The 21,872-nt window shown below is 38.2% G+C and overlaps 3 protein-coding genes across 4 annotated transcripts in view; 2 read left to right on the forward strand and 1 right to left on the reverse strand.

Annotated features, from left to right (window-relative positions):
* The window catches only part of mnat1 (MNAT1 component of CDK activating kinase), a 57,611-nt gene extending 56,053 nt beyond the window's left edge, over positions 1–1,558 (forward strand). For both annotated transcript variants that reach the window (XM_008400033.2, XM_008400032.2), the window contains exon 8: positions 1,311–1,558. In XM_008400033.2, coding sequence (XP_008398255.1) covers positions 1,311–1,431 — 121 coding nt within the window. In that variant the 3' untranslated portion in view covers positions 1,432–1,558. The remainder of the gene's footprint in view (positions 1–1,310) is intronic.
* Positions 1,559–1,608: 50 nt separating this feature from the next.
* trmt5 (tRNA methyltransferase 5) lies at positions 1,609–6,661 on the reverse strand. The gene is made up of 5 exons (XM_008400031.2): positions 6,574–6,661; positions 5,057–5,643; positions 3,939–4,063; positions 2,283–2,922; positions 1,609–1,749 (listed from the first exon to the last, which is right to left on the reverse strand). The coding sequence occupies exons 1-5, from the start codon at positions 6,579–6,581 to the stop codon at positions 1,688–1,690; spliced, it is 1,422 nt and encodes a 473-aa protein (XP_008398253.1). The 5' UTR covers positions 6,582–6,661; the 3' UTR covers positions 1,609–1,687.
* A 63-nt stretch (positions 6,662–6,724) lies between these two features.
* Positions 6,725–21,872, forward strand: part of slc38a6 (solute carrier family 38 member 6) — a 23,453-nt gene continuing 8,305 nt past the window's right edge. Inside the window, exons 1-7 of the mRNA XM_008400029.2 lie at positions 6,725–7,087; positions 10,466–10,596; positions 10,677–10,750; positions 12,427–12,479; positions 12,575–12,614; positions 18,527–18,605; positions 21,508–21,593. Of these exons, the coding sequence (XP_008398251.1) occupies positions 6,995–7,087; positions 10,466–10,596; positions 10,677–10,750; positions 12,427–12,479; positions 12,575–12,614; positions 18,527–18,605; positions 21,508–21,593 (556 nt within the window). The 5' untranslated portion in view covers positions 6,725–6,994. The remainder of the gene's footprint in view (positions 7,088–10,465; positions 10,597–10,676; positions 10,751–12,426; positions 12,480–12,574; positions 12,615–18,526; positions 18,606–21,507; positions 21,594–21,872) is intronic.

Consider the following 21,872-nt stretch of genomic DNA (forward strand, 5'->3'; position numbering starts at 1 on the left):
CCGTCTGCGCTTCTCGTCCTGGCATCACTTTGAAGTTTCCTCAGCTCACAGGAACCGGGGGCCGCAAAGCCCGCCTCGTGTGAGGGCTCCAGAGCTGTCTGCCAGAGAAACGCCAGACGGGGGGATCAGACGGGGGCGGCATTAGGGAGAAAGCCGACATGTTGTTCGAGTTGCTTTAGGATGTTACTTTTCCAGCTTTGTTGTAAAAAGATTGTGCAGACAGAGGATTAGACGTAGCTGAGGCAGCTGTAACCCAGGAACACGATGTGGAGATTATCAGCAGCTCATCTGTTTCTCGGCTGTTTGAAGAAAGACGGTTGCGTCTGTCAGCACTGAGAAAACGAAAGACGTAGCAGATGATAGGCTACAGATTTCTAAGTAATCAATCTCATAATTTATTGATTAATCTATCTGTGTGCCGGATATTTATCCCTCCTTGGATTTGAGTCAAACCCTTCATCTTCATGATTTACGTTAAACAGTTTCAAATCTGAACGCAGCAGCAATAGTTTTTTCCCCTCATTCCTTTTAAATTTATTTCTCCTTTCTGTTTTAGTCTGTCCATTCTGCATCCATGCCTCTAATTTCTGATTTATATTTGAATACGTATTTGCATTGATCATATAATCAGTAGCAGGACTTTGAAATGACTGAGCTGATCACAAAATATCTTTACCTAGTTCTATCTAGTTATCTAGTTCTTCTGGTAAAATTGTGTCTTATTGCGCTAATGTTGCTATAGTTTATCTAGTTACAGAACAATTATCACAGATTATTACAATGAAAGACACCTTTTGAAAATATATATTTTTAGAAAAGAATGTGATTAAAATTAGTAATTTTGATTTGGTATGAAAGAAATCGGGTTTTATTTTTAAATTATACCAACATATGAAAAACATATTACAACATAAGCGTTTCATATCAGTCTATCGATTATTATTGATTAGTTTTTTGTTTAAAATATCAGAAATACTACCAAACCAGTGTCACGACCTTTCCATGTCGTCGTTATAACTGCTGCGCAAGTTTCTGGGCTTGGCCAACAGAACTTGTACTTTAGGGTTCAGGGTTGATTTTGAGATACTTTGAGAAGTTACTGTGGGTAAGTTTTCAGATCAGGTGAGTTTGTGGTAACTACAGATACTCTGATGGAATTTTGGTGAAACTTTTAGCCGCAAACTCCTCAACTGTTTCTGGTTTTAGTGACATTTAGGGCTCCAAAAGTGTTAAATACAATTTTGTCAGTAGGGAAAGTTTTAAACTGTTGCTGCTGCTGGTACTGAGTAACGCCTCTCCCGTCTTGTCAGGTACCTGAACCACGTCCGGGCCGCCATGCCGCAGGACACGGCAGGAGGATACACCTCGGCTCTGGCGTGTTACCGCGCCATCCAGGACGCTTTCAGCGGAATGTTTCCCGTCAGAGACTGAATGGACAAATACGACTTTACCGTCACTCTGACGTCAACGTAGAGTCGACGCTTTTCATGAAGATTTGTGTAGATTTTTTTGTTGTCTATTGATATTATTTTTAAATAAAATAAAAACATTTTTTCCATTTTGTGGGTTTATTTAAAACTCAAATGTAAGAAGAAGAAAATAATCTGGTTGGTTCAAAAATCATAAAATTAAGATATTGTTTGAAAATTTTAACTTAAAGTCCTAAAAAAAAACATCTGATGTGAAATCATGTTAAATGTGTAGCATCTTCACACTTTGGTTTCTTTGGGGCCGGTTCCTCAGACGGTTCTGTGAACACGGATAAAACAAAAATCAACATTTTAATCTGCTGTAAAAGAGAAGTTTTTTTATAAATTTATTAACTAGAAGCTCCAAACAGCAGCTTCCTCAGTCAACCAAAACACAGAAGAGTAGAAGAAAAAACATTTTTTAACTAAAATGATGCAAAATGTAACGCGCAGCCGAAAATAAATAAAAGCTGCACACATTTTTTAACGGTTTAAATATGATCCAGCTATCTACAAAATGGGAAAGACAGCAGAACATGTCATTCATTTTAAATGGCTGCAGGAAAATAAAACTTTTCCTGTAGCCAGGAAAATGATTCCTGGCTACAGGAATCATATAGCTCATAAACTTGTTCAAGGAAGCATAATAGGTCACTTTTAAAAGGTTTGTGTTGTACTTTTTTGTAAAAGGAAAAAAAAAGTAGATTTATCATGACTGATTTGTAAAAGCAGTCAAAAGAGTAAAACATCCAAAGAGGTGAATACAGTTAACAACCGCAGTCGGTATGTTTTGTGTTCAGGTTTGTTTCTCACCTGTTTTGGTTTTGCTGCTGGAGTAAAGAACGTCTTTAGGGACAGTGAACCTCACACACATCATGTCCTTGTTTGGTGCCACGTTGCGTACAAAATGCACAGAGCACTCGTTCTCCAGAGGGAAGCCGAGGCTGCGGGACGCTCGCTGCACCACGTCCGTCTCCGGGTCGTCATGCTTGGAGAAACCGTAGCAATGCACTGTGGGAAGGTTCCGATCGCAGGTCGGCTCTGGCTGCAGGAGGCCCTGGAAAGCGTCCAGAAACTCCAGCGCCAGCGCAGGCAGGTTCATGACCACATGGACCGCAGATTCCCCCTTCAGCAGAGCGGGCAGCTCCCGCCTCAGAGGCCCGCGGATGAAGTCTCTGCCGTCCAGATTGAAGGTTTGGACTTTGCTCTCCACCTTGTTGAGTTTGCAGTTGTGTTGCAGCCATCTGTACGACTCCGGGTTGAGGTCGTTGGCCAGAACTTTGGCGCCGAGGCGGGCGGCCGGGATGGCGAAGGGTCCGACCCCGGCGAAGACGTCGAACACGGCGTCGCCACGTTTAACCAGCTGCACCACTCTTTGGTGCTCTGTGCTCAGCCGGGGGTTCCAGTAGACGCGAGAAAAGTCAAACTCGTAAGTTACGCCGTTTTCCTTCACCTGCAAGGACAAGATGAGGTGTAAGAGTGAGAGACATAACTTCAAAAATAGAGAAATTAAATATTAATTCAGATTATTCAGAGTTATTGTAGGTAGTTGAAGTGGTAAAGACAGAATGCAGATATTTTCTTATTGTTTACATCATGGACATTGTTTTTCAGCAAATTATTTTGTTTATCAAAGTTGCAGTATGTAGCTTTTTATAAAATATGTTTTTTACATATTTGTTGAAACTGTCAACATGTTATGATAGTTTAATATGAGATATATAATCTGAAAGAATCAATCTCCATCTTCTACCTGAGCTAATAGTACAGTCTGAAGAAACGCACCACCGAAACCAACCAATCAGAGCCAGGGGGCGGGTCTTAGCGCTGTCAAACAACCTCAAGTACTCGCTGCTAAATATGCTAAACAACTTACTGTTACAGGAAAGCCGTTAATCCGTCGTCATTGGTAGTCATGCTAACTAGCCTTAGCACTAGTTAGCATTTGCTATCTCGCTACAACGTAGCGGAGAACCAAAGGGGGAGGAGGTGGGATGAGTAGCGTCACACAAGATTGTGATCAACAGCACTAAGACCCGCCTCCTGGTTCCGATTGGTTGTTTCTAGTTTGCACTGGGAGAAAACAGGAGCTTAATTTTTCTCACAGATTTTTGTCTCATACTTTCAAAACATGAGATAGAAAATCTCAACAAACGTGTAAAAAATGACTTTTTATAAAACATAAGGGAATAAAGTAGGTCTGGACAATAAGGCATGAAAATTAAATCTTTGATTTTTTTTCATATCAGATCCGATTTCTGATTTAATTCTTTTCTTAAGTTTAGATTGATCACATATTGTGTTAGTTCTGTAAACATGTTGCTCTGAATATGGCTGAGCTGTTAGAATTAAATCAGTTTGTCCTGTAAAGGGGTATTATTGGTGATAAATAAATGAACTGAGCACAAATAAACCTGTCAGGCTGATTGATCTCTGTGGGGATGATCCATATAAAATAACAGCGCATACTTTGGCGACCATGTTTTCCTCTCCAGCCAGAACCTCCATCTTGAAGTTGCGGTACGTTGAGTCGATCACGTTCGTCTTGTTGACCACACAGGTGATTCCTGGGTTTTTGTCCATAATGACTTGACCTGCAGAAGAAAGAGCAGAAAATCTGAACTTTATCGATCAAATAAAAAAAAGTGTTTTAAATTTTTATCACAGCATTTTAATTTCGCAGCGATATTTAGAAATCATGTTAATTCAGTTAGAAAAATTAAACAATGTGTTTGATTTGATATTGATTTGACCAATGTGTTCTAGTTATTTTAAGCCCTAATTATTTCTCTGCCTCAGTTAATTAATATGTTCTCTTGTCTTTCTTATTTTGAAGAGTTGGTAATTATACTGGGTTTCTGTGTGACGCTATTGATTATTTTGACAATTTATTGGATGAAAAAAAAATTGTCACCTTCTAGAGATTCTTCATTTGGTTTTTTTTGTACTATGATAGAAATACACAAAAGATCCAAATAAATAACTCGGTTCGTTTTTTAAATAAGAAAATAAAAATGTTACTGCCTACAATGCATAAATATAGCATTTCTTTAGTTAACATTTGATTATTTGTAACAACTGAAGCAGCTAAAATTAATTCTTATTGTTTATTTCTTTTGGATATTTAAAATGATTTTCAGTACCAGCGTTAATGTTTATTAGAATTTAAAGTTTATTGATCTTTGAGAATTTGTTCTTGCCTGTAAAGGGAAGAAGTAATATATTACTTAAAAATTGTCTCAAAACAACAATATTATCATTTATCGCAATAACTACTGGGACAATTTATCGTCCAGCTAAGTTTGTTATTGTGACATGCTCAGTTAGTTACTATTACTGGTTACTTCCATAAGAAAGTTATTTTACTTATTTTCAAAAGTAATTTGTTACTTAGGTACAACCTGAATACGCAATAAATCTAATTCTTTCTGCCTATTCAGTTATATAAAACTTAATCATATGTCTCTTTGTAAAACTTGATTTCGCTCTTCTAACTTTTTACCGTTTTGGCAAATCACCAAAACATTAAATGAAATGCAGGTTTCTCTTTTTGTGATGATGCTTCCAGGCATATAGTCCAGTCCTACCGATGAGGTTCTTGTACGGCAGCTGGTGGTCTCTCAGGTTCATGTGGGCGATGTGTCCCACTCGGCTGAACGATGAGGTCACATCCTGCCCCTGAGGCAGCACCGCCTCCAGCACCTCCTCCGTCTTCAGGTTGTCGTAGGTCAGCTTCAGGTCGTATTGTTGCAGCTCATCAGAGACGCCGAACGACCTGAGCGCCTCCGCTTCAGCCTCACTGAACGAACTCGCCGACGACACCCTGTGTGGGTCCAGAAGGACCAACCGGAAACTGCTGCCCTCCTCGCTGCCTGGAACCACCCGATGCACACCTGGGCACTGGAGAGCGGACTTCTTCAGGCTCTTTACAACTTTGTTTAGAACCCCAGTTGGTACCTGCAGAGCTGGAACTGTGACGGTATGTGCGAAGGCGTCTTTGTCCAGAGAGGTCATGCCCCGGACCTCAGGAGGGGGTCGGTACAGTTTGGGCTCCATCACAGTCCGCCCGACGAACCCAGAACTGACCGAGTCTGAGAAGAGGAAACTCTGGAGAACAGCAGCAGAACCGAGTTTTGTTTGAGTTTGAACGGATTCAAAAGTTCTGGAGAGGAATCTGTTGAGAAAAAAATGGAGAAAAAAAATCTGATCAATTTATTAAACTTTAAAAAAATACAACTACACAAAAAGCAAACAAGATGCTTCTGACGTCTGCTCAGACTCTGCTGTTTTCTCCAAAATAAACTCGGACGTTTCTTCAATCATTTTCTGACGCTGATGAGTTAAAAGATAAAATATTTCCTTATCTGTGTAACTGATACCAAACCATAACTTCACAAGATGCTCAACATTCTTCATTTTAACTTCTTTGGTATTTTTGAGTAACAGTTGTCATGAAATTACTACTTTATTCTCCTAATATTACAACTGTATTCTGGTCATTTTGATGCTTTAATATCGAATTTCAAGTTTATAATTTTAGCAAGTCCAAATAAATCAGCTGTCAAACAAGGTGGCCGCCTTCCATTATGAACTATGGAAACCCCAGGAGTGCATTGGTGAAAAAAAACATCTGATTTAAAAATAAAAAATAACCCATTTAATTTAATCGGTAAAACCAATTTATCGCGCAGCCTTAATGTCCGCATATTCACACAAATTCACATATGAATTAAGCGGTAAAAAACATCTAATTGCCCCATATAAGAAAAGATTAGCACACAAACTAGATGCTGTCAAAAATGACTGCTTCCTGATTGTCGGATAAAGCTGACATATAAATAAAGATGCAGTGTGTTAGTAAATGTAATTCAATTTAATGGATACCTTCATTATAGAACATAATTATTCTGCTGTAAAACTAATGAAAGGGGACGTTTCGCTACTGTTTATCTCGACACAAACCGGCTCTGTAACGCTGCTTCTGATACAATACAATCTCTAAGCGACATGTCATAATGGCGGCTCTTATAATTACATGATTTTAATTCTAAAAATTGGACATTTATCGTTTAAAGTTAAAAATCAGCAGAAATAGAAACCTCACCTCAACATCCTCCGTTCAAAGGCATGCTTCAATTACGTCATCCACACTCGACGCGCATGTGGATGAGCCCTGGGGATTGGTCAAGAACTTTACAACTCGCTCTGTGATTGGTCAGTTTGTGTGACATCACACCTACGACGGAGCAGGCAGTAAGAGGATAAGGGACAAATATCTCAAGAGAAAATCTGGTTAGATAAAGAACACATAGTACGTTTTTATCTAGGTTTTAAAAACGCAATTGAAGCATGATCCAGGAGGTAGCAGTAATACAACACTTTGGAGTCAAACTGCCGTTATAAACTAAAGAAGAAGAACTAAATGGATCTTAAGACACAAATCAGCTGACAAGCTGATAAGACTTCTGGAGACGATGCGCTCATAAAGGCAGGAAGCGAATATTCTGTGTTTTTATCTGTTCAGAATGAGCATCAACAGCAGCGAACAGGCGGATGTTTATACCAGGCTCTCTGGAAGAGACTCCTCTGTTAGCGAGAACACTCCTCTGTTGGGAAATGTGAGTATTAATCAGCTCGTCTGCCGTCTGTTGCAGGTACCATTTTAATTTATCGGTAAGCTACTGGTTCGTCTCCGTGTTTATGGCCAAAATCACATGAGCTGGACTTCACTTTTTCAGTTTCAGTTTTCAGCTTTTGTCAGCACTCTGGCTGATGTTTAGACTAACTTCTGCTTTTATTTTTGTTTGCAAAAGTCTCATTTTACACTTCTTTTTATTTGAATATGCACACTTATGTTTTACATAGTTTGATCTGACTGTCTTAATGTTTTTCCACTTCACTACTTGTGTTTTTATGTAAAAGATGTCACATTTAAATAGTCACCAAAAATCAATTCAAGTAAAAGCTCGGATGTAACAGATTTTTACTGAAGAAACTGTTAAAAGTTGTCACCCAAGAAACTACTGACGTAAACATAAACCATATATGATTAAAAAATAGAAGAAAAAAAGCTGTTCATGTGCTAAGTAACTGATCACAATATCTGATTTAAATTTAACAATAGTGGAATCTGAAAGAGAAATATGCAAAGTTATGTGTAAATTCTGATCTTTTAAACACTGAGATAAAAAAAAATTGATAGAAATTAACACAATCACAGGTGAAACTTTTTCACAGCAACTCAAATAAATAGTTTTAAACAGATACACATTAGGTAGTGTTTATGTTAGAACAGGGTAAAGTACTTTTGGTAACAGTGTATATAATATTTACTGTATCTTCTTATTAGAAAATAAGATTAAACAACAGAGCTTGTGTACACACAAGTCGACCTTTAATATAAAATATGGGTCTATGTCTGGTAAAAGTAGCGATACTTCATAAATATATTATTCCTGTAAAAGTATGTTGTAGTGAAACTACATCTAAAAGTAATTTTTTCCAAAATGTTACTAAATGTAAATGTAAGTCACCCGGTCAGGGCTGTTGCTGCTGAAATGTAAAAAATTATTTGATAAAAATGTTAAAACACAAATTAGTTTAGAAATAGGTGCCAGTTAATACACTTCAAATTTAAAAATGAATCTGAACCAGTCATATAAAAATAAATAAATAAATTACTGCAAATTATTCTGTATATTTACAAGATGTAAATATTGTAGTTTGTTATTAAAGCCACAAACAGAATGAAGAATCAATAAAACGATCTGGGACTGAATTTTAAACCGGAGTCAACCAGTTTCAACCAACGTTTATTTAAATAAACATTTGTAATCCATTCACTATGTGGCTTTTAGGTTGTTTGTGAAAAACTAATTGAAATCAAATCCGTTACCTTCAACTTTTTTATTAAATGGGAAATAATGCGAGCCTATATAAAACAATGCAAACTCTCTCTTCAGCATCGCTTTTGGTAAATTCTCATAGTAATATTGGTATTGATCGTTCTTAAAGATGTTTTTAGGACGAACATGACAAACCCCGGCTTAAACCTGCATTAGAAAAAATAACTCAAGATTATGTTTAACAATAACTCTGTTTTAGAGATTATTGGCTCATCAGTCGTATTCTCTAGTGAATATCTGCCATATTTTAGTGTGTCAAATCCTGTGATTATATTATCTGTTGCAACTGAGCCCCATTACATCTCCTCTTCTCCTTAAATCATTGCAATGACCCCATTCCTCTGTTTTCTTAAGCATCTGGGTCAATAAAATCTCTTATCAGGTGCAGGGGATGGAGGATAAGGGTTGGAAAAGTTCAGCAGACCCTCCAGATTTTTTCCAGTGACAACAGTCTTATGAGTTTTGATGTGCTTCACCTCTGTATCACTCAAACAGCTGTGAGCTTGTTCCAAACACACCTTTCTGCACATTCATTTTCAGAATTTGCTTGATTTAAATACCTTTCACTCTGCAGCTGGTCTGTGTTCACCTCCATCTGGTTACTGCACTGCAAAAACACAAAATATTATCAAGTGTTTTTAGTGCAAATATCTTATTATACATGAAATAAGACAAAACTAACTTACAAGTAACTTTTGAGCAAGATATGAAAGCTTGTTTTAAGTTAATAATAAAAATAACTTTTTCCACTGACAGATTGTTTCATTCATAGCTAGGGATGCACCGATATGAAAATTTTGGTCAATATCGATACACAATATTAATATTGCTGCGATGGCCGATAACCAATATTTACAGATATTACATATACATATTTCACTACCGTTTAAAGCCTTTAGGGAAAAAACCCAACCGAAAACTGATTAAAATAAATATTGGTTCTTCATATCGACCCAGTTTTATTTATCAGTCTGATACTGATGCCGATGTTGGTGCCAATATATCGTGCATCCCTAATTTTAACCAGACATTTTCCAGTGTTGTAAATGAAATAATCTGATTTACATATTTGTTAAAACTTTTACTGTCATCACAGTTTTTTGAGACAGATAATCTGTAAAAAGATCAATCTCCTCCACTTCCTCCCTGATCTGTTATTGTAATCTGAAAAAATGCATTGCTCCCATAAAAAAAAAAACAACCAATCTGAGCCAGGAGGAGGGTCTTAGCGCTGTCAATCATCCTTGTGAATGTGCTGCTAATTATGGTAATGGCAGAGAAGCAAATCGCCTTTACAGGGAGTGTCTATGCTAACTAGCATTAGCATGGAGGGAGAAACTCATTGTGATGAGAAAGCAGGGAGAAACTCTGCCATAGCAGAGAGCAAAGGGGGTGAGCGGCATGCACATGAACATGATTGACAGCGCTAAGACTCGCCTTTTTGCCCTGATGGCACTGGAAGAAGATGGAGAGCTTGATTTTTATTTATTTATTTTCACAGATTATCAGTTTTATATTATACTGTCACAACATGGTGACAGTTTCAACAAATGCGTAAAAAAATATTCTTATAAAAGCTACAAACATACTTTGAGAAAATGCTGTCTGAAAATAACGCCTTGTCTTGCTGAAAAGTTATTTGTAAGCTAGTTTTCTTATTTCCAGTGTAGTGAGATATTCACACTAGAAACTGGACTAAAAATACCTGGTACTTCCTGTCTGCCAGTACTGTAAAGGGGTGAATCCGACCGCTCGGCTGCAGGTCAATCCGAGCTTGTTGTGACACCGACACCAGAGTTGCCACTTGTTCTGTCCAGGATATCCCCCATTAGAGGGGTCAAGCAGTTTGGGCAGCTTCCCTTATCCTGAGCTCAGGCAGCTGTCCTGCAGCCAGCAGCTCAAATCCCACCCGTCCATTCCCGTTTCCATCCCCTGATCCTGCAGGCCCCTGCGGTGTTGTTTTATGACATCCATCGTCAGGCCTGGCCAGTTGTTCCTCGTAATGTCAGGAGGAATCAGCAGGTTTCTTTCTCAGCTGTGTGTCTTTATTCCTGTGGTTTTACTTGTTTGTTTGGTTTTTTTTCTGTGCAGGGATCGGTGCAGACCAGAGCCACTGGAGCCTCAATCGCCTCCTGTGTGTTCAACCTGATGAACGCCATCATGGGCAGCGGGATTCTGGGCCTGGCTTATGCCATGGCCAGCACAGGGATAGTTGGGTTTAGGTAAGAGAGGCTCTTTTCACCACTCCTTTCTTTGTAAAACCTTTAATACTTTGTACTTAGTGCTTTCCCTTTGATCCCAGCATCTTGTTAGTACTGGTGTCCAGCCTTGCATTATATTCCATCCATTTGCTTCTGACGCTTTGTGACCAAACAGGTGAGAATAAAACTATCTGACCTTAAGGGTGACCTATCCTCAAACAAGTTAGGATAGCTTTACGGATTATAGAAAACGTGTTTATCACATTGTTTGCACAAAAACCAAATCATTGATAGAAAATTAGACTTCAGTCTGTTTTAGATGATGACAGCTGTGGGCAGGAAAGATCTCCTGTAGCAGTCTGTATTACAGCAAATTTGAAGAAGCGTCTGATTGAAGACATTTTGTTTTAGGGTTATAAAGTCTCTTAAAGATGATGGTCAGGGTTGTCCATGATTATCTTGATTTCTATATACAATTCTTCTGTGCATCATTATATCCAGAACATGTGCAATTATACAACAGTACAGTCTTTGAAATGTATTAGTAGAGCTTCCCGCATAACCAGGAAAAAGTGGTTTTGATATTTAATTTAATATGTAATTTGGCATTAGTACAGTATTTTTGAATTAAAACCAGCTGACCAAACATGCTGGAACTCAGCTTGGGTTGCTAGGTGATGGGTGGAACTCCACTGGGGTTGCTAGGTAACCACCAGTGGCTGCTGATTTGTAACGTCACATTCCGAAGGTTTTTAAACGGCTCGTTTTCCAAACACTAAAAAACAACTGGGTGTTTTTTTTTTTTGTTGGTGTTTTTTTTTTTTTTTAGAAGCAGTAGAAACTCAAATGGAAGTACAAAAATGTGCAAAATATGAATTTCCTATATTGCATCCCCCTTTAACTAATTCCCTGTAAATCCTCCTCACTGTTTGGTGTCGACTTCTCACTCTGATTGGCTCTTCCTTTACTCAAGATTTAATCAGTTTACTGTAAACTTTCCAATCGCAGTCTGACTCAAGTCCTGATTGTGACCTGATCAAGTGATGTTTGATTAATTAGGAAAAAAAGGGTCAAAGGAGACCAAAGAGAAGATAAAAAGAAAAACAATAGCAGGACATGCTGGTTGATGATTGCCACTAAATTAGGTTAAAGCCCTGATGATGTCGCAGCTTTTTTTCAGCTTCTGATTGGTTAATTCGGAGCATTTGAATGAATTGTTGGCTCATCTATGGATATATTTCATGGAGGTATCTGTGACATTTTGTGAACTCTGTGGCCAATCGAAATGTAAAAATTATGTCTGAGTCCCACTGAACCGCTCTGGATGGAGTATCAGGAACGAAAACATTCGGTGATTTCTATTGATTTAGTCTCCATAAAATTAGGAAAAATTACAGCAAACCCTCAAAATGCTCCTTATGAGACTGTTATACAACAACAAAGTGTCTTCAGTCAGAGGCGTCTTCAGATTAGCTATAACACTGACCGCTACAGCAAAATGATGTAACATCATTTAAAAAAATACATTTCAGATCGATTCAAAAGGCTAATAAATAGATTCATAAACACAAAAAGAAAAGACATGAATATTCCTTAATATTGATGGAAAAGTTATTTTAACTAGTGTTCATAATTAGTATTTTTCCTTTAATATTTAGGAATTATTGACTTAAAACAAACCACAATATCTTGCTGAAAAGTTACTTGTAAGTTAGTTTTGTTTTATTTGAAATGTGCTCAGATATTTGCACTAGAAACTAGACAATAGTACTTGGTAAGGTTTTGTGTTTTTGCAGTGGAACATGTTAAAGTCTTTGTTTATTTTAATCTTTTAACTGTATTTTGCTGAAGGTATCAACTCGTATGAGGAACTTGGAGAAAAAGCCTTGAAAAAACCAGGAAAGGTAAGTTGTTGTTTTTTTCAGGATTGTTCCTAATGTTGTCAGTTTGACTGGTATGTTTACTCTAATTGTTTTCTGTTTTGTTTTTTTTCCTCCAGATTTTGGTCGGTTTAGCGATTGTCATCCAAAATATCGGCGGTGAGTTGGCCTTCTTTTCAACACGAACTAACAGACATTACTTCTGACACGCTGGACATGAAGCGATTATGTGGTTTTTATGAGAAGCAGAGCTGCGACTGGGCCGAGGAATGCTGCAGGGACGGTTTGTTTATTTTGGAGGCAGACATCGCCTCCTGCTGGTGGACAGAACACCCTGTGCTGACGTCCTCTGCTCGTTTCTCATCACTCCCCCCTGTGAGGCCATTATCTAGATTCCCTGATAACCTCTGACCTCGAACCGCCGTCCTCTCCACCCCCTCTCCTGGGCCTGAAACATGACTTCTCCCCTAATTGATTGCTGATGGTAAAACTCCCTGTTGTGTGGAGGAAAAGCATTTTGGGATCCACTCCACCACAGACAGAGGATTTTATTGACTAATCAAACTTGTGGTTGTTGAAAATGTTATTTTTGGAAAATCTGACTTTTTTTCACCAATATAGTCCTTGGGTACTTTGTTCAGAGTGATGTCACCTATGGCGGCCATTTTGCTTCACAACTGTGTTTTAAAGCTCCCATTTATTTGGACTTTGACTTCAGATCAACTCTATGATGGAATATAAGCGCCAGGCTGGGAATTGTTTTAAATTACAAGAATAAAGTTGTCATATTAGGAAAATAAAGCAGTATGGTTGCTTAAATAATCAATTATTGTGATGATTAATTGATTAATTGTGAAATATTTGGCAAATTCTGCAGATTTTTCAATATTACAAATACATAAAAAAATACCAAGAAACAAAAAATTCAATTCCTTTTTTAATTTAGTAAATTTCAACCAGGTGAAGTTAAAATTCAGCCTTTTTTGGAGTTTTGGATAAAACATACAATTTGTTTTAATCTTGAATGAATATATACTGCAAAATTAATATATACTTTGTACATTATTACTGCTCCAAATATGCTAATTGTTCAGCAAATTGACTTTTTGAGTCTTTATACTCAACGATTAATTGGTTACTAAATTAGTTGATAGTAATTTCTTTGATTCATCGCGATTAATTCGATTAATCGTTTCAGCCTTACAGCATCTTGTGAAGTTATACTTTGGTATGTTTTACACCAAAATCTTACCAAATATTTTTAGTTTAGTTTCTAGTGCAAATAATTTGGTTTAGTCATTTTTCAAGTGGACTAACTTAGAAAAAGCTTTTCAGTAATATGCTGGAACTTGTTTTAAGTCATTACGTCCTGAATGTTGGTGAAAAAGTTCTAGTTCCATTGGCAGATTTGTTTAAACTTGTAATACAATATTTTACCCATGTTGTAAGTTAAATAATCTGCCAATACAACTAAGTAATTATTGACTTAAAACAAGCTCCTACATATTGCTGAAAGATTGTTGTAAGTTGGTTTTCTCTTATTTCAAGTGAAATCAGATATTTGAACAGGAAACTAGGCAAAAATATTTGGTGAGATTTTCTGTTTTTGCAGTGCAATACTTAATAGAAATACTTAATCTTCTAACATTTCATTGTAAAATTATCAGTTTTAGGACTTTGAAAAGATTGTGCATCTATTTCATGGAAAGATCTCCACAAACTGAGCTTTTCTCATAATTCTAAGACGCTTTTTTTTCCGGTAAAATTGCGACTTTCTTCTGCTAATATTCTATGTTCTTGCAATTAAACAAAAACTCTGGCAGCCCAGCCCTGATACTAAGTAATGCAGCTCACAGAGGGAATGATTGAAATAAAAAACACTTTTGGAAAATATTTTTTGATATTTAAAAAAAGAAAAATTGATTAAATGGTATCAGGTATGAAAAAATCAGATCTCCACTCAGCTGCTCCGTCGTTAGCAGCTGGGTTGGGTAGATCCCCGCCTATCCTCTGATGTGTTGCTGTTTCCCCAGCATGCAGGAGTGAGAGAGCCAGCACTCCAGTGTGCATCTGCTCCTTTTATAAGAGTGCAATTAGCCTCACTCTGGGTAAACATTCATCTGCGCTGCCAAAGGCTGAGCAGCCAATTGACCTTAATTACTGACCACCCGATGGCTCTGCAGCCGGCCGGCCTCTCCTGGCTCCTAATGAAATGAAAGCGGTTCTTTCTCATGTTGGATTCACTCTGGAGCGATTCGCTGACCACACACAGAAAGCTCACCTCTACTCTCCTTTAACATTACATGCATGCTGATTATCAGTGTCTGTTTTCTTACCACTTGGCTGATAACTGTCCTCTTTGTTCACTCAAGGGCCAGTTTGAGTAGTCGTGTAAGTATTATCTCACCTCTGGCTCCTATAGAAGTGCTTGGTGTACTGCAAAAACACAAACTCTCAGCAAGTATTTATGTAGTTTCTAGTCCAATTATCTTAAGAAAAGACTAAACTGACTGAAAAGTAACATTTCAGCAAGAAATAGGAGCTTGTTTTCAGTTAATAAGTCATTAATATCGATAAAAATCTACTAGTTACGCTGGAAGATTATTTCATGAATGATGTGGGGAAAATGTATTGTGAAACTGACCATTTTTCATCAATATTTATTAATTATTGACTTAAAACAAGTTCCTATTTCTTGCTGAAAAGTTACTTGTAAGTCAGTTTTCTCTTAATTCAAGTGTTTTAAGACATTTGCTCTAGAAACTAGATTTCTAGATTTGGTGATTTTTGCAGTGTGCGCTCAGTTTGATCAGCTGCATGAAGCTAAACCGCTGCATCCTGTGTTTCTGTCAATGTGGCTTTAACATTTTATTTTGTTTCTTAAAGCTGGAGTGTGTAACTTTTATTTTCAAATAAAAATCTGTTATTTATATATTTATTAACATATTAATTATGTTGTGACAGTATAATATGAGATAAATAACATGTGAAAAGATGGAGCTCCTCTGCCTTCTCCCAGCGCTCCCAGTTCTAAATATAGAAATACACAGCTTGGTCAGAAACAACCAATCAGATCCAGGAGGAGGGTCTTAGCGCTGTCAATCATGCTTGTGTACATGCTGTTCATACCTTCCCCTTTGGAAGGAATGCTCAGGCTATTTGGACAGCAGATAAACAGTTTTCCTGGAATGGTAAGGTATTTCTGCACCATTAGAACACTGAGCAGGGTGTACACAAGGTTGATTGACAGCACTAAGACCCTCCTCCTGGCTCTGATTTACATGCTGTCGCTTTAATATTTTTGATGCGAGATTTGTTGGCTGACGAACCAAAGCAGCTCTGATGTGCAGAGTTCCTTCACTGGAAAGTCTGAGGTCTGATTTCAGAATCTGGACAAAATATTTCCAGACTTTAGTCCTTATTGACTCCTTCCTTCCTTCCTTCCTTCCTTCCTTCCTTTTTTCCTTCCTTCTTTTTTTCCTTCCTTCCTTCCATGTCGATAACATTGAAGCAAATGGACAGACCAAGTCAAGCTGCCATATCAGCATTTTTATGCCCACAAATAAACCACTGAATCAGTAATGAAGGAGTGAAGGATCCCTGCCTGCCAAGTTGTAGCACTCAGAAACGGCAGCTGTTGCTCATAGAGAGAAAGTGCTTGTGTCTGTGTGGGCGAGAGCGTTATTGGAGGAATTTTCTTTTCTAAACAAATACAGGATCTAAGGGATTATGGCTGGGATTATTTAAAGGAGAGCCAAAGACCCGCCTCAGGGTCCCAGATAGCCCTGCTTGTGCCTGGCTTCCCCAATCATAAATCCCTTAAATTCAGCAGTGAACACACACTGAAACACTGTAAAAACACAACATCTAACCAAAGAATTTTTGGTCTAGTTGCTAGTGAAAATATCTTGGTACACTTGAAATAAGACAAAACTAACTTGCAAGTAGCTTTTCCTCAAGATACAAGAGCTTGTTTTAAGTCAGTAATTCCTAAATATTAATAAAAACAAAATGTACTGCTTCCACAGTGTCGTGGAAAAAATTACTTTAGCAAGAGTCTGGATGAGAAGAAATAAGAAATTTATTAAAACCTTACAAGGTGGGAACAAAAGTACAGAGTCAAAGGAGCCTGTCAGGTCTGCTGGGACCAACAGTGGATCTGGCTTCCTTTTATAGGCTCTGGTCAGAGAAGAGAGACTTGATTGGACAATAGGTGTGAATCTGATTGTTATATCAGGGAGATTGTCTGGCCATCTCCCTGATTGGACAATAGGTATTCTCCTTGGTATCTGATTGGTATCTGATGATAAGATCATTCAGACACATGATCTCATCATCAGACACAATCTAAAGCACAAAAGCGATGAAGAGCACATTATAAAATTTTCCATTGCAACAGACAGATTATTTTCTTATTATAAGACACTTTTTGATGTTGGAAGTGAAAAATCTACTAGTGGAAATAGTACTTTTTCAGTATTAAATGATTGTCCAAAATAGTTACTAGCAAATGTACTGAGATACGTGATACTATTCAGAAAAATACCAAGTATTTTTAGTAAGTCAATAACAAAACATTTGTCTAGTTCAGCAGTAAAAACCACCTGACTAAACGTGCTGGAGTTCTGCTTGGGTTGCTAGGTGACGAGCTGAGGTTGCTAGGCAACGGCACAGTGCCCAGAATTCTGACTCAACAATTTGAATTTCAAATTTGCCAAGATATTTGCACTAGAGACTAGAACAAAACGCATTAAGATGTTGGGTTTTTGCAGTGAGTTTGCCTCAGTAATTTTAGTGATCCTCACCCTGGATAGAGTTTTTCTGAACTAACAGGAAGTGAACCGATCCTCTGTCCGTTTGACTGTCTGTGGGAAGTGGAAGTATCTTGTTTCCTGGCAAGGCGGAGAAAGGTTGGAAGTACCTGGATTAGCGTCAGAGATCATTACTGTTCGCATTCCTGCTCCCTCCTCACCCGATTAACCTCATCCTGGCTGCTCTGCAGCAATTTGAAGCCCTGTGTTTTGTCTGCCACTTCCAACTGGGGGCTTTACTGGGGATCTCCCAAGGCTAGCCACCCATGTTGTGTTAGCCTGCTCCCTTTACTGTGTGTTTCCCAACTGTGGGTTTTCTGAAGTATGTGTTTAAAATCACACGCCCAAGTCTACGTTTTTTTCTCAGCAATTACAAACTCTGTTTCAATAATCCTGGTGTCAAAATAAAGCTAACACTTGGGAGAGTCCGTCAGAAGTGCACGTATCACAGCACCCGCATTAGTTTAAGAGAAAATGAGGATCGAACATAAAATTATTTGGATTATCTTGTCCCTTGCCAGGATTTTTTTAAATATTATGCTATAAACCTTTTAGAATGATCATAAGCCTGCAAACTTTTGGAAACCATAGATAAACCTTTACCTGTGCAAATATGAATGCAGATGAGTGGAGGTAAACTACAGGAATTTTAGGGGTTTTAGTTAAAAATAAAAATATCTAGGCATTTTGCACTTTGCACAGGTTGAGATAATCTACAAAACGGGATTTTCTGTGATTTTATTTACTAAACTTATTTTGCATGTATAAAATGGATTGTTTTTGAGGGTTTTTTTTTAAATACCTGCATTTATTATTTTTTCATCATGCTTTTTTTTATTGAAGTCTTTTTTTTCAGAAATCAAGTGTAAAAAAAAGAGAAATTATGGCAAATTAGGCTCATTTTTCTGATAGAAAAATTAAAATCAATATATATATATATATATATATATTTGTCCCTACCAGAGCTCCATACAGTGTTTTTTTTTTTAATTAAAGTTCCTGGTCACTGACGCCTGTCCTGCAGCCCTTGTGCTTCCTGCTCAGCTCAAATGCTTTTTATTCGCTTCTAGACGTTTAGAGTAGGACGTTTCCATGGATACCAAATATGTGCAGCTGAGGCCATGTGCAATAAAACATTCAGATATCAGCTGATAAGTGCTCACAGTGGCATTCAGCTGCTTTCTGTGATCTTGGTTAAAATTGTATCTTTTTTTTTTGTTGTTTGTGACGTTTTGTTTTGTTTTCCTCGGTTCTCCTCAGCCATGTCGTCCTACTTGTTCATCTTGAAGTCGGAGCTTCCTGCAGCCATCAGCAGCCTCCTGAGCGCAGGAAACACCGGGTGGGTTCATGCAGGATGCTCAAAATGAGAAATGAGTAAAAATAAGTTAACTAGATTAAAGATTAAAATAAATTGATTTAAAAAAAATGTAAATAAAATTTATTTAAGAGAATAAAAAAAGACTTGAATCACTTTGGAGTTTTAATAATGCAAGTTTGCCTTCAAAGACAAATAAACTTTAACTTCATAAAGAACATTTAACACTGGAAGATATTTAAATGTCCAAAATAAAACAACCCAAAAATAAAATGGAAATAAAAACCACACACAAGTAAAATGGATTATGATGCCTCTGTTAATAAAATTACCCTCCACAAAATGTTAATGATCAGAAAGGAAATTATTAAGCTCATTTAAATTTATCATGCAGGTTTATCCACAACACCTTGAACGCACCATCCATGCAGTGAAGCATGATGATGGCAGCATTATAATGTGGGATTAACTTAAACTACAGATTTGTGGCAAATTTTGAAATGTGACATTCAGAGAAACTTTCATTTATTCAGCAAAGAGGATATATATATATATATGACTACCAGTAGTTCATTTTTGTCCTCTGTAGAGGACATTTGTAAACTTGAATATCTCCCACCCCCTGCACTCTACTGAATTAATTCCTTTTGGTATCTACAGAGGACATTTAGGGCTTTTCAATGATACCACATGTGAAGGGGTGGGACTTTACCTTTTTCTAATTCATAAAAATGGCGTTTATCAGTAATAACACATTCTATGGGAAGAGACAAAGTAAGTGCATAAAACCTTTTATTACCTTACAAAGAATGTGGGATCTAAAAAAAATGGTTATTGGACAATATTTTTTTTCCTGGTAGTCAGGAGGATAAAAGTAGCTTTTTGTTTGTTTAGTTACATAAAATCCCAGTATCTGGAGTTGTGATTTGGAAAAACTCAGAGAATTTGAAAACTTTGCAAGGTGCTATCCAAACATCCATCGCCCATCAGCAGCCTGCGTCCTTCGTTGACCTTTCTGGTCGGTCCTGCAGCTCCCCGTCCTCGCAGAGCGTCGTCCTCTGGCCAAGAATGTAACGTGTATCTCTTTATTATTGGCCACACCGGTTTAAGCAGGACTTGTAGCAGCTCTCAGCCCCCATCCGTCAACATCTGACTCTTCCACGCACAGCTGCTCCGTATTAGCGCGCTGCGTTCACCCCGCCACCCCCAAATCTCTCACACATGTTCCCCAGAATCAGACTGATACAAGGGGATATCAGTTTTGCCAGTCTAATTACGGCTCGCTGTGGAGGGGAGCCAAACGTTCCTGTTAATGAGCGGCTTCAGGGACGTTAACAGGAGCCCGTTCGCTTCCTTCAAAGCGGGAATGAATGAGTGAACATGCCGAGTCGTTTGTCACCACTTGTTGTTCTTGTTTGTCTGCTGGAGAGGTTTTTCTTTTCAGTTTTTGTGTTTTATGCCAAGCAGCTGCGGATTTTATCGCCATTATAGATGAAAAAGTAAAGGGGTGAAATCCTGCCCCAAAACTCAAACATGTTGAGATTAATCTCATAAATTTTCTAGGAAAAAAAAGTAAGGAAATTTCTACTTTTGAAACTTCCAAAAGTCAAAAAGAAAGATTTTTTCTTTTTTTTAGATAAATAATAAAAATAAAAAAAATTAAAGCAAATTTTTTGCTTTTCAAACTTATCATGCAAAAATTCACAATTTTCGAGTTTTTGTTTTTTCAATTTGGGTCTTAACACCTTTTTAAAGCAGCTCAAACGCTAAAAATGAATCACCCAGACAGTTTTTGGCAATGAGTTAGTGTTTGTGTCTGTAAAATGAGTCATTTCAAAAAACCTTAAGTCAAGTGACATTTAACAGGCAATTTGTTGTTACCTGGCAACCCCTGCCCAGTTACCTAGCAACCAAGCTGAGCACCAGCACGTTTGGTCAGCTGGTTTTACCGCTGTATACGCTGTACAATGGCTGCTGGAAAAGACAAGTTTTGTTGTTGCCTTACTATTTAGAAACAATTTGCTGCATTCTTGATGGTTGTGCAGGAGGCTCCACTTCTGCTTTTCAAAGATGTACGGGTATATAATTGCGCATCTGTTTGCAGCCATTTTCACGTGCGAATGTAAACGTTGAGTGGGGGGGGCGTGGCCATGAGCAGCTTATTTGGATTTAAAGTGACAAGAGGCCCGGAAACAACTTGATATACGGAGAACTGAGCAGACTAAAATCTCATTATCTAATAATGAAAATGTAATGAACATGTTTTGTTTCGGCCACAGACCCATCCTCACCTGTTAAAGGAAGCTCAGTAGGTCACCTTTAGAGATTGTTGGGAGTGAGAGCAGACGTCCCACCTGACGTCCAGACACAGGGACGGACGCCACAGCCGTGAAGCTGCCGGTCAGGGGTCAGTGGGTGTTGATGTGGTCGGAGCAGGTGCTGCTGACGGCGGGTTGGCCATGGAGCCAGTCCCTTATGACCCGGTACTGTGGCCCAACACATAGCAGCGACAACCAGGACCCGTCCCAGACGACGCCGACCCCAGCGGAGCCAGCATGGCTTCCATATGTGTCACTACAGCGCCGCCTCTTCCTCCTCCTCCTCCACAATCCCCAATAAACCACCAAGGATCTCCTTCAGCAAAAGAAAATATTATTCCCCTCTCTGAAAACCCTGCAAGAGAAATGTGGTCCCATCTGATGGAGCGACACAGCGTTAGCATGTGAACTACATGATTGTTATGATTTGAAAGAGCTAAAGCCTTTAATTCGTTCCACATGACGGATCTGTCACTCTGCATTTGAGTCCAGAATGGAGACAAATTTCCAGAGCTGGTTCATCTTAAAGCATGCCACTTGAAGACATTTCAGAAAGTCTGCTGCAATTCAGCCTTGACTTTTAATGCTTTACCTCTTGTGTTTTACAGACATGTCTGGTATGAAGATGGCAGGCTACTTCTCATCATCGTCACACTTTGTGTCGTCGTGCCTTTAGCAATGTCCCCAAAAATCGGTGAGTTTCCAAACAAAAAGTGTTTTTTTTCCATCTCTGTCTGGTTTGAATCACTCCGTCTTCCTGGATGTATGTCTCTCTCTCTCTCTGTCTCTCTCTCTCTCTCTCCCTTTCTGTCTCTCTCTCTATCTATCTCTGCCTCTCTTTCTCTCTCTGCCTCTTTCTCTCTGTCTCTCTTTCTCTCTCTCTCTGTCTCTTTCTCTATCTCTGCCTCTCTTTCTCTCTCTCTGTCTCTCTCTTTCTCTATCTCTGCCTCTCTCTCTCTGCCTCTCTCTCTCT

This window comes from Poecilia reticulata, linkage group LG22 (genome assembly GCF_000633615.1).
Source record: "Poecilia reticulata strain Guanapo linkage group LG22, Guppy_female_1.0+MT, whole genome shotgun sequence".
NCBI lineage: Eukaryota > Metazoa > Chordata > Actinopteri > Cyprinodontiformes > Poeciliidae > Poecilia > Poecilia reticulata.